This window comes from Neofelis nebulosa, chromosome 13, assembly GCF_028018385.1.
Source record: "Neofelis nebulosa isolate mNeoNeb1 chromosome 13, mNeoNeb1.pri, whole genome shotgun sequence".
Lineage (NCBI taxonomy): Eukaryota > Metazoa > Chordata > Mammalia > Carnivora > Felidae > Neofelis > Neofelis nebulosa.
In genome coordinates this window covers 51,191,253-51,203,291 of record NC_080794.1, presented here as the reverse complement: position 1 = coordinate 51,203,291, position 12,039 = coordinate 51,191,253, and the positions used below count along the sequence as shown (strand labels likewise).

The following is a 12,039-nucleotide window of genomic DNA, read 5'->3' as shown; positions in this document are numbered from 1 at the left end:
TAGGACTGAGAGGGAATTAAATGAAAATAAGTGTTTAGTGCTTAGCTCCCAGAGACATCAAAAAATGACTACTACTTGTCATCAATACCACCGTCTGGTGCTGACAACTATTTCCCTGCCCTCTAAGAGCTGGAAGAATAGGGTTCAACACTGACATTCCAAGTTGACCTGCAGGCCATCCAGGTGGCCAGGGTAGAGGCCTCCTTGGGGACACCCTCCCCCAGAATAGAAAGATCAGAGAGCCTCAGAAAGGGAATTCTCCCCAAGACAAAACAAGAAGAGAAGGGCCTCGGGGTCCTGAGTGTCTCAGTTGGTTAAGCATCTGACTTCGGTTCAGGTCATGATCTCACGGCTCATGAGTTTGAGCCCCACATCGTGCTCTGTGCTGATGGCTCAGAGCCCGGAGCCTGCTTTGGATATTGTGTCTTCTTCTCTCTCTCTGCCCTTCCCCTGCTCTCTCTCTCTCCCTCTCTCTCTCTCTCTCTGTGTCTCAAAAATAAAGAAACATTAAAATTTAATTAACTAATTAAAAATTTAAAAAAATAAAAAAGAGCTCATAGATACAGAGAATAGATTGGTGGTTGCCAGAACCAGGGAACGGGGGTGGACAAAATAAATGAAGGGAGTCAAAAGGTACAAATTTACAGTTTTAAAAGAAATACGTCATAGGAATATAAGGTACAGCATGGTGACTATAGTTAATAACACTATATTGCATATTTGAAAATGGCACAGAGAATAAATCTTAAAAGCTTTTATCACAAGAAAAAAATTGTAACTAGTGTGGTGATGGGTGTTATTAACTAGACTTATGTGGTGATCATTTTGCAATATATACAAGTATCGAGTCACTATGTTTTATACTAAAAGTAATATAATGTCATATAGTCAATTATACCTCAGTAAAAAAAAATACATGAATAAATGCCTTATTTGATGGATTAACTAAAGTTAGATTTATGTTAGATTGATGGACTGCATAAAATTAATATTGGGCAACAGTAATACATACATAAGAAATGTAAGTATACATTTAAGAGTTATATTAAGTGTTTACATATTACATATGTAACACATATTTACTGGAAATAGGATAAAGATAACAGCATAGTAAACACTAAATAGTTAAACATTATGAGGATGCTATTAAATTATTTTAGGGTAACCACTAAAAGGCTAATAGAGAGTGTAAGATCCCCAGTAGATGGGAAAAATTAAATAAAAAAATGAAAATTCTAATAATTCAAAAGAAAACAAGAAAAAGATCAAAAGAAAAAGTGGGACAAATAGAAAATACAAAATAACAAAGCAGAAATAATTTCAAACATGTTAATAATTATAAAAATATAAACAGAGCACATGCTTCAGTAACCAAAAAGTATCTGGGTTAAATGACAAAATATAGCAAAAACAAAAATAGCTCTCTACAAAAAGCACACCTAAAACATCAGGACACAGAAACCTTAAAACGAAGGAATTTTTTTAAAAAAAATTCCGGCACACACTAACCAAAAGAAAGCTGATATAGCCTTATTAGTATCAGAAAAAGTTGTTCTTATGACAAAATGTACTATTGGAGATAAAGAAGGCCACCATATGAGGTAAAAAATTTGATTCCACGAGATGATATAAAAATTGTAAATATGTGAGATTCAAATAGCCTCAGATATATGTAAGGTAAAAATTAACAGAAATTAACAAATCTATGAATATAATGAAAAATATTTCACATATCTTAGCAACTGATATGTCAAACAGATTAAATGATCTGAAAATCTGAAGAAGACCCTTGACCAGTTTGATCTAAAGGACATAAATAGAACATTGACTCTAACAACTGGAAAATATTCATTCTTTTCAAGCACACATGGAACAGTTAGGAAGATTTATCACACTGGAGGCCGCAAAGTCAAGCTCAACTACTTTTAAAGAATTACCATCAAACAGTCCACCATCTCTCATGATGATAAAATTAGAAATTAGCAAGGAAAGAAAATGACCAAAAACACTCTGTAACTTTGGAAATCCACAAGTCAAACAAGATTCAAGAAGGAAACTCTAAGTCACAAAGGAAATGGAAACATTTAGGACTAAATAACATTGAAAGTGCAAGGTAAGGAAACTTGCACCTTACAGCTAAAGTAAAGGACAGAGACATTTGCATTTTGCATTTAAAAAGAGGACTGAAAATCGGTCTCCTAATCAATTAAATTAAGAGGAATACTAGAATAAACCAAAGCAAAGAAGACATAATAAGAATGAACAAATGAAGACAGAAATAGAAAATTTATGCATGAGAGATGGGAAAAGCTGAAAGTTGCTTCATGGGACACACAAATAAATAAACCCCCTGTCAAGAATGCTGCGGGGGGTGGGGGGGGGAGGGGAAAGAAAAGACACAAACAATCCTGTCAGGAACAAAAAGTTAAAAAAGGATATTAGGAACAGCCCTATGTCAGCAAATTGAAACTCAGATGGAATGGGAAAATGAACTTTAAAAATGGCTAAGAATGATTCAAGAAGAAATCTGAATTTATCCTCACAAAAATCAATCTTAACAAGAAAACATCAGGCTTATGAGGGTTTTACTGGCAGACTATCACAAAGCTAAGGAATAGAAATAGTAACATATGTTACTATTACTTCCAGAGAATAGAAGAGTCAACACTGACCAACTCGCGTTATGAGGTTACCGCAAACTTTATAAAAACAGTCAAGAAAAGAGCATGGAAGGAAAAGCTTTTTCAGGAGCAAAAGTCCTTATAAAAAATTAGCAAATCAAAGCCAGCAATAAATGTATCATGAGCAAGTCGGTATCTGCATGAATGCAAGATTAGGAAACCAATTAATTTAGCATGTTAGCTGATGAAACGAGAACAATCATATGATTATCTCCGTAGAGATCTGGCATCCTTCCCCCTCACCACCAGCCCTCCACACTGAAATCTGACCGATCCAACACATTTGGATTAAAATGTGCAGCGTCTTTCAGAAGGGTGTCCCGTGGCAGTCAATGTAAGATGGCTTGGAGAGGTGGTAGGCAGGAGAGTTTCTTGCAATATTAATTTACGTTTTGTCCTTGCTCCCTGGGGAGAACACAAAAGATAACCAACTACTGCTGTTGTGCTCTTTCATTTGTTTTCCCTGCCCCCCCTAAGGAAGGAGGGGTGTTCTTTGCTCTTCCTTGCTTTAGTGGAAGTCTGTCTTACAGGAATGAAAGTCTGGAGTCATGGAGGAGATGGGCCTGTGAAGTAAGAGATCATCGTCTTTGTTACAGGAAGTGGAAGCAATGTGAAAAACCAGGAAGAACCAGGGATGGGGAAGGACACCGTGGTCATCCTGTAAGTCAACGGACCTCCTCCCACACCCTGGCAGTGCAGGGGCAAGGGTGAGGGCAGCGGGTAAGATAAGGCCCCCCAAAGGCTGCCCAGCACACCATGGAGGCCAGGCACAGGCACCAAGGCTCCCAGGAGCAGCAGCAAGGATGCCGAAGCAGAAAGTGAGATTATCAGCAGAGTTCTGCCCTCCGTTTCCAAGATCTGGTAAGCCCCCTGGTTCTTGTGCAACTCAAAAGCATCCTCCAACCATCTGTTGATTGACTCAGATTGGTTTTCTGCCTGCTCCCAAAGGCAGAGGAGACTGGAGCCAAAGTTAAATTGAGTTAAAAAAAAAAAAAAAAAAAGTCACGTGACGTTTTTGCACACCTAGTTTGCAGTCAAGGCTTCTTACCCACCACCCATGCACAGGATATTTGGGGGGGAAATGGGAGACAGATACACTGATGACCCGATTACGGAAGTGGGCAGCAAAGCTCTACCTCTCCTCCAGGTCTGGCCACAGCTTGAAGTTGCCTTGGGGGTCACTGCCGGCGTCTTCCTTCTGGGCATGCGGAGCTGGGTCTTGCCCAGCCCTCGGGGGCTCCTTCAGGTCTCTGCGCAGGTGGAGGGTGCCACCGGCCATGCTGTCCAGAAAGCTGAGGATCTGGAGGCAGCTCTGTATCTTGGGTGGGAATGGGCTGGCAGAGGCAAAGGCCGCACTCAGCAAGTCAGCAAATGGCCTGGCCTTTGTGTCTGCCTCCAAGTGCAGAGGGGCTCCCTCTTCCTCCCGTGCCCCGAAACATCCCAGCAAACAGAGGTCCTCGGCCAGCTTCTCAAAAAGCCCATTCTTCTTGAAGAAGTCGCTGTTGACAGGGTCCAGGTGCAATGCCGCAGACAAGGCACAGAGGGTGTGCAGGACCAGGTCCAGGGTCTGGCTGGGGGACACCATCCCCCACGCCTGCAGCGGGGGCTCCTGGAGAGACCCCTCCAGGTCAGAGAGCAGGGACAGGAGTCCATTGAACCCACTGGACACTCTGAAAGCAGCACGGCCTTTGGGGGTGTCCAGGATCCTGAGTAGAGACTGAAACACCAACAGGATAAAAATGAGACAGGAGACAACTTGTTAACGCAGAGCCCTGATACGTCCCTGCCAAAGCACTGCACCTGCTCTCGCCTGTTCGAGTGGTAGGAAATGCAAGCTACCTGAGGGTGATTCTGAAACAAGGGGAGGTCTATATTATTCCTCATTTTAGTTGCCCCTCAGTGCCTGCTTTCAAATGGCGGCTGCTAAAGCCTATGCTGATGTATAAGGTTGGTTTACTGTCCTGGATCTTAACTTCAATCCATTTCCCTCCAGAAAGGTCTCTTTGACCCCTGCCTTATTCTTACCCCAGGCCGAGAGCTCAAATAGCCCCCTCTCATTTGTTGAACCCAGTTCTCTTCACACTTTACTGAAGTGACTTGAAAACTGTCTCAGCCCTCCACTAGATTGAAGCTCCGTGAAATCAGGCAACTCACTGCTATGGAATGTAGCCCGCACTTAATAAATATTTGCTGAATGAGTGGAATGAACCATCTCTTATGTTGCAAAGGAGACCCACAATGCAATCTCTATAAAGTAGTTTATTATTTATCTCCCTCTCTGTGCAAACGTAAGTACCTCTATTAAGGTGAAGAAGAATAAAATGAGTCTACTTAAAATCTGGTGTGCAAATATGAAGGAATCAAGGTAGAGAGGAGAAGCATTTCATGCAAGGAAACATAAGTATAGTAAATAGAATAGACCATGTGTGGAGTTCAGGCTATGCGTAACATACATTGTAGAATCGAACTTCTCCAGATCACTGAGATTTTACTGGACACATTTTTATTTCCTTCTACCATCAAACATTTATTGAACCCTTACAGTGTGCCCTTCATTGAGTGCAGTGGTGGTGCACACTAGGTAGTTAACAAATGTTTCGAAGGGAAGGAAGGAAATGAGGGTGAAAGGAAGGGAGGAAGGGAGAAATGGAGGGAGGGAGGGAGGGAGGGAGAAAAGACTGTATTCAAGTAATTCTCATTCTGTGCTAAAGCTTCACACCTGAAAGTGAAGAATGTATGGATGATTTTAGATAAATATTAAAAGCCTCTAGCTTTTGGTGTTTTCATATTTATTATTCACGGAAGTTGCTTGGGACTTCATCTGAGACCATCTTGCACGTGCTTCCAAGAGAGTGGCCAATACTTGTGGTATCATCAGCAGATTTTGGAGGAAGGTATAAATCGTTTTATCCTCTAATGCCCTAGCAGCACAAGAAAGGGGATTTTCTGGGCAGGCACAATTTCAAGCCAATTCCAAGATGCTTGAGACAAGGTTCAAAGAAAAAAGTGAAAGGCAACTCCCAATTTAGTGTGTGTGTGTTGGGGGCTGATTCTGTGTCTTAAATGCCTGGTCTAGGGTGACAACATAGAGCATGATATGTGAAAGTTAATGAACAAAGAGAAAACTGGTAGGTCAGGAAAATAAAAGGAGGGAAGGGACTAAATCTTCAAACTCTCATGGAGAGAAAGTCAAACAAAAACTTGGTAAAGTTTTAAGTAACCATTAAATATGAATTTCATGCACTTTGGGGGAAGAAAGTTAATTTTCCAGCTCTATCTTTAAAATGCTGGTAATCTTAATCCAATGCCATTGATGTGAAACAATATAACATATATCCCTAACACCCAAATTTTCTTCTCTAATATTATATTCCTCTCCTCTTGGAGAGGAATATAATATTATTATATTATTATATTCCTCTCCTCTTGGAGAGGAATATAATATTATTATATTATTATATTATTATATTCCTCTCCTCTTGGAGAGGAATATAATATTATTATATTATTATATTACTATATTACTATATTATATAGTATATATTACTATATATACTATATATACTGCGCCCCGAAACATCCCAGCAAACAGAGGTCCTCGGTCAGCTTCTCAAAAAGCCCATTCTTCTTGAAGAAGATACATGTTATATTGTTTCATATATACTATATTATGTAGTATATATTACTATATTACTATATTACCATATACTATATTACTATATTATATATATGGAGAGCAGCCTGAGATGCTCAGTGGGCAGTCAACCCCATTTTGGGAGCAGGAGAACGCAAAATGAGCCAGAACTACCTGAATGCACATGGCCAAGGACTCTTTCAAAGAGGAAGACAAAGGAGATGCTTAAAGTCCTCCACTGTCCCATCTATGACATTTCAAGATAGTAAAAAAATATATAAATAAAAATAAAGTTTGTAGTAAGTAGGAGAATCCATGAAAGGCCAGAGTCCATGCTTACATTCAAAATGGACAAAAAATTATAGAAAATAGAAAAATGCATCCTTACCAATATGGGTCAATTGATCTTTTCCTGGTTATAGGAAAAGAAAATCCACAACTTATAGCGCTTAGCTCAATGATTACCCACCACAGCTCAGGGGAATGACTATGGGGAAACTGAATTGTCATTTTGTTTTTTGAAAGAAATTCAGCACCAGGGCCACCCACTAACAGGGGGTCAAATCAGAATCATGGGAGAGACGTCAGGGAAATAGGCTTTCCAAACTGCCAGAAAGATGGAGGCAAAAATGAAATATTAAGGATGAGGCGGTGACGATGGCTTTCTCTCTTCTCTTGGGTGAAGATATGGCCAAACTACTTCTGAATTTGGCTGAAACCCCAGGAAAAGTTGACTTTGTAGGCAGGTCCTTCAAAGAAGCATGTAGACTGTTAAAGCAGGTTCTCTAGAAGGGTGGTGTTCAGTGAGTGTGAAGCTTATGGTGTAGCAACAGTAAGACTTCTAGAAGGGCAAGGCCTTTCTCTGTATAGACAGCATCAGCACAGCTGCCTGCCCCCACAGCCCACCCATTGGACTCTGAGGCCAAGACAGGCCACACATAGACCTACTACATCTGTGCCGGCCTTGTGTGAGCAACTCACTCCCAACAGAATAGTATTTCTTCCGCCAAGTTGGAAACATACTCTAACCTTGAAGTGTGTGTGTTGCTACCGGCCTCTTCCCACCGACTGATAACCCACACGAAAGGATGAACACTGGGGTCTTGTACGGCGTGCATTGCTTTGTCTGCGTCTGACCTTATGCCTGGTCATGTGACTCATGCCGTGAAAAATAAATAAACCACCAAGACTGTGGGAAATCTTAAGCTCTAGGATGGTAAGCGATCTAAATTCATGTGAGTGCTTTCAGTGGCTCCTGAAACCACCAAGAGGTTGTTTAAGGTAAATGGATTGGATGAAGCTCTGCTGTTTATCACAGGGGCACATGACAAAACAAATATGAAAAATGGAGAATGATCAAAAAACAAACGAATCAAATTACAGGCAATTGTCTGAGCACTGGATGACCACTGAACTCCCCTCTTATTAAAGAAACTGCGTTCCAATCATCCAATTTGACAACAGACATTGCTCAAAAGGACTCCATCATTCCAAGTATCGAGAGCAGATACCGTTAAAACAGAGCAACCCAATGACGGTCCTTCTTATGATCTGTGTCTCTCAGAGGGTCTGTCCCCTGTAATTCCTACATGGCTCCTTTCTCCTCCTGTTGGGAGGGAGGAGGAGAAAGAAATGGCTGTCCTTAATTGTCGCTTTGTTTGATTTATTAAATTCGGAATCATTATCTAAAATGGGGGTAATCTCATTAGAACTTAGACTGCTCTATTATTTCTTGGGATGGGGTTAATTTCATATTTGCAGAGTCATAAAGTAAAGAGTCCAAAATCCAATTACAAAGGCTTAATTTCATAGCAACTAAAGAGAAACATTTCTATCATAAAGGAAAATAAATACTGCGTTACTTCGGGAAACGATTTGTCAGGAACTGGGGGCCTAGAACGAGGGTCTCCATTACTGTCATTCAACTTTGCATGATAATGCATCACCTAGGCTTGCGAGTCTGCGGAAGGGAGTAAATTTAATCAGCTGAAGTCAAAGTAATCAGGCTGGGGTTGACACATTTCAAGAAAGGTCAGCGTTAAGCACATTTTCTCCTCCTTAACTCAGTTACCATGTCATCGTCTCTGAGTTCGTATTCCTCCGGCTTGAATCTATAAAATGGATGTCTGCTGCAAAGCGCTAACTAGGTTAGGACTAACGGGATTTATTTCACATTCCATTATTTGTTATTCCTCATAATTTTCCATGTGTCACGCTGGAAGACTGGTGAGGTAATGTGATTAAGCACAGAGTTGAACAGCTAAATGTATATTAGCAAATCAATCTGAATTTGTGCATAACCCAATCATGGTCCCACTGGCAGTGGAGAGGAAATTCATTTGCCTACATTATTCTTTAACTCAATTATCATTTGCCAGAATTAGGTGGTGAAGTCACAAGTGCTTGCGTATTGGTATGGAAGTGCCACTGGATTTTGGAAACCGCTGCCCTAAGTTGGGTGTTTCTGGCTGAATTTTCTTCTCCAAAGCAGCTGGCTGATGGCCTCAGGGAAGGGAAGCGAGGGTCACACCTTGATGTGAATGCATGTCAAAGATGGCAAAGCTTTGGTGGGGGCAGAGGGTACTGCCTTTGAGGTCACCTCACTCATCACCTCCCCCTCATCCCATGCTGACTCGCTTTGCGGGCACAGTGCTTTGGGCAAAGTCCACGCTCAACTTAGAAAGAGGGAGATCTGGCCAGAGAGAGCCAATTTTACATCTTTGTTTCTAAAGTTCCAACGGATTCCCAAGATGCAGATTCTAGATTAGACTCCAGAAAACATCAAACACTGGCTAGCCGCTCACGTAACTCGGTGGTGGGCAAGTCGGGAACAACCCCATGTCCCCCCACTATGCATTGGAGCAACAAAGTGTCAATAGCCCAGCTCCCGTGAGAGCATTACTAGCTCCACACATCACCCCCCAACTTCCCAGCAGTGACATGGCACCCGGGAGAAGACAGCACATTGAACACAGGGTATGACTTTGTTAAATAAGCTTATACAGTGTTAATCCCTTGATAGTGTGATTCTGAAGTGATATTGAATCTGTAAAACACCATAAAGGCTTTACATCGCTAATTCTAGAAATTCAGTCCTATTACCCAAGGGCTGACGCTCCACTAAGGTGCCTCTGGGCTGCAAAGTAAATAAGATGAACTTTCCACGAGCAAAGCAGAGTACACTTCTCTATAACGGACACAGAAACCCTTGTTCTGTCCAAGCAAAAAGTAAATCCAAAACTTTCCTCTCTGTGGGTCTGCCTGACTCTCAGTGTGAAAATCTCAGAAACAGATGGGGATTCCAATTTTCATCCCCTAGGAAACCAAAGTCCTGACTCCTGGGGTCATGGTTTCTGTGTTGCTTATCAGAATAAGGCTCATGTGAATCAGGACGAAGACAGACATGTGAGGGAAAAAATGTAATAAGCAGCACAAAGAAAAGAGGAAGGATCCTTAGATTTTAAGTCACTTGTCTAAGATTCAAACTCAACTCACAATTTATATGAGATGCTTCCTGGACATGTTCCTGCTGGAATGTTAAGACTGGACCACATGGGGGTGCCTGGGTGGCTCAGTCGGTTAAGCATCCAATTTCAGCTCAAGTCATGATCTTGCAGTTGGTGGGTTTGAGCCCGGCATCGGGCTCTGTGCTGACAGCTCAGAGCCTGGAGTCTGCTTCGAATTTTGTATCTCCCTCTCTCTCTGCCTCTCCCCCACTTGCATTCTGTCTCTCTCTCTCTCTCAAAAATAAATAAACATTAAAAAAATTAAAAAAAAAAAGATTGGACCGCATGAAGCTAAAGTCCTTCCTAGCTGTAAATGCCATTAATTCTTGCTATGTCTTTCCATTAAGCTCCTTCACATGTTCCCCTCACTTCCTTTACCTCACATAATCATGAGACTCTACGATCTTTCAAAAGACAGTTAACTTTGTGTTTCATAGAAGCCTGGTTTTATTTCATATAAAACTGATTTCTTTGGCTTTATAACTAAATCATTGTTTTGGTTCTTGTCATCTGTGAAATGCATGATAATTATGGTCATAATGTCACTTTTGGATGGGCTTCTCATGATGCTTTGGCCATGCCGAACCCTGCAGGCTCTGGCCACGTGACTGATGGTGGGAACACATGTGTCTGACGGTCACATGACATGACTGGCTCTGCAGAGAGATAAGTTGGTAAAAGAAACTGAGCACTGTTCTCTAAGTGTTAAAACGGTTTTGTGCAGAAAGAGTCATGGCTGAGTAAGCCTGATGGTTTAATTCTGGAAGTCAGACCAACTTCATATTTTTTTTTTTAATTCACCAGTGATCAAGGTATCTATGTTACTGAGATATGTGTTCTGCATGGGGTTGTGTTGCATACATATGTGAGAGGTCCCCAAGTCAGCCTCCTGGGGATATTTCCATTTACATCTGGTGGTGATGACATTCGTTATCATTCTAATTGTTTTAAGATAATTTGATTATTATTAACAGTACTACAAAAAACAAAACCTATGCTCATCTTTGTTACCCACAAGTGACACCCTAGTTTCACTCCTCCCCTTTGTGTCCTCTGGGCCCATGCCTCTCCCTGCCTCTTCTTTCCTCTTCCCAGCTCAAACATCCTCTTTTGCAAGCCTTCCTCAACATGCAAGGCAGGATTGAGCTCTCCTACTCCTCTGCCCCCATGGCAGCCTGCACTCAGTACTTTCCAGGTCATTACCACACTGCACTGCCATGACCGCTCACTTACCATGAGCCCTAGTCTATGAGCTCCCAGATGGCAAAGGCTATATCTCATTCAATTGTGTGTCCCGGGTTGGTAGAGGGTAGACACTAAATGCTGGTCAAGTAAACAAGGCACCTGCTTGCCCCCTGTAGTCTGATTCAGACTACACTTCCACAGTTTACAGCGTTGCTGGGAAGACTACATTTCCCAGCACCCCTTGCATCCAAATGAGTTGTACCCAAAGGAAGTCGGACAGAAGTTAACGTGTGCCGGTTCCAGGCCGGCAGAACACTTGTGCAATTCTTTGTCGGCTGGCTGGATTCGATGCCCAGGTGACAGCTGTCCCTGAATGGTTATCCCCTCCCATCAGAGATTGGACTATTCATAGGAAAGAAACTCCCCATGTGTGAGGCTACTGAGGATGTGGGATTTCTTTGTTATAGCAGCTAGTACTACCCTACCCGTACGATACTGTGACCGACTGAATGAGTGAACGCGTGTGCACATGTCGATCACCAGCTGCATGTCCGTGGGAAAGCCCAGCACAAAGGAAGACTTGACATCACCTGCAGAAGATCCAGTTTCAGCTCCAGCTCCCCTTGAGTCGATGAGCACAAAGCGCCCACAATGATGCTCATGTACTCCTCAGCGTTGATGACGGAGAGCTGCTCCAAGATGCTGAGTGAGGCCTCTCGGTACCACTCAATGTCCAGGAAGATCTTGATGAAGGGCACCATGCCGTGGTCTTTCAGGACAACTGTGGACCAGACAGACAGTGTGGGGCTAAAGCAAGGGAGCCTCGGCACCTTAGTTTTAACGACAAGCAAAGCTTTCTCCTGCAACATCCGAGTTTGTTTTGCTCCCTTTATACATGTCTCCACGTTGTTCCATTAGAAACTTTTCTTTTCAAAACCCATACCCACTGTTAAAACTAGACGAAAAGAGAGATAGTGGAGCTGAGAATTAAAAAAAAAAACAAAAAAACAAAAAAAAAACTAAACAGATAAAT

At 42.0% G+C, this 12,039-nt stretch overlaps 1 protein-coding gene across 7 annotated transcripts in view; it reads right to left on the bottom strand.

The window, feature by feature from the left end:
• Positions 1 to 12,039, bottom strand: part of WDFY4 (WDFY family member 4) — a 297,907-nt gene that overhangs the window by 238,464 nt on the left and 47,404 nt on the right. For all 7 annotated transcript variants that reach the window (XM_058696988.1, XM_058696987.1, XM_058696986.1 and 4 more), the window contains 2 exons: positions 11,597 to 11,787; positions 3,818 to 4,398 (listed from right to left, as the gene is read on the bottom strand). In XM_058696988.1, coding sequence (XP_058552971.1) covers positions 3,818 to 4,398; positions 11,597 to 11,787 — 772 coding nt within the window. The remainder of the gene's footprint in view (positions 1 to 3,817; positions 4,399 to 11,596; positions 11,788 to 12,039) is intronic.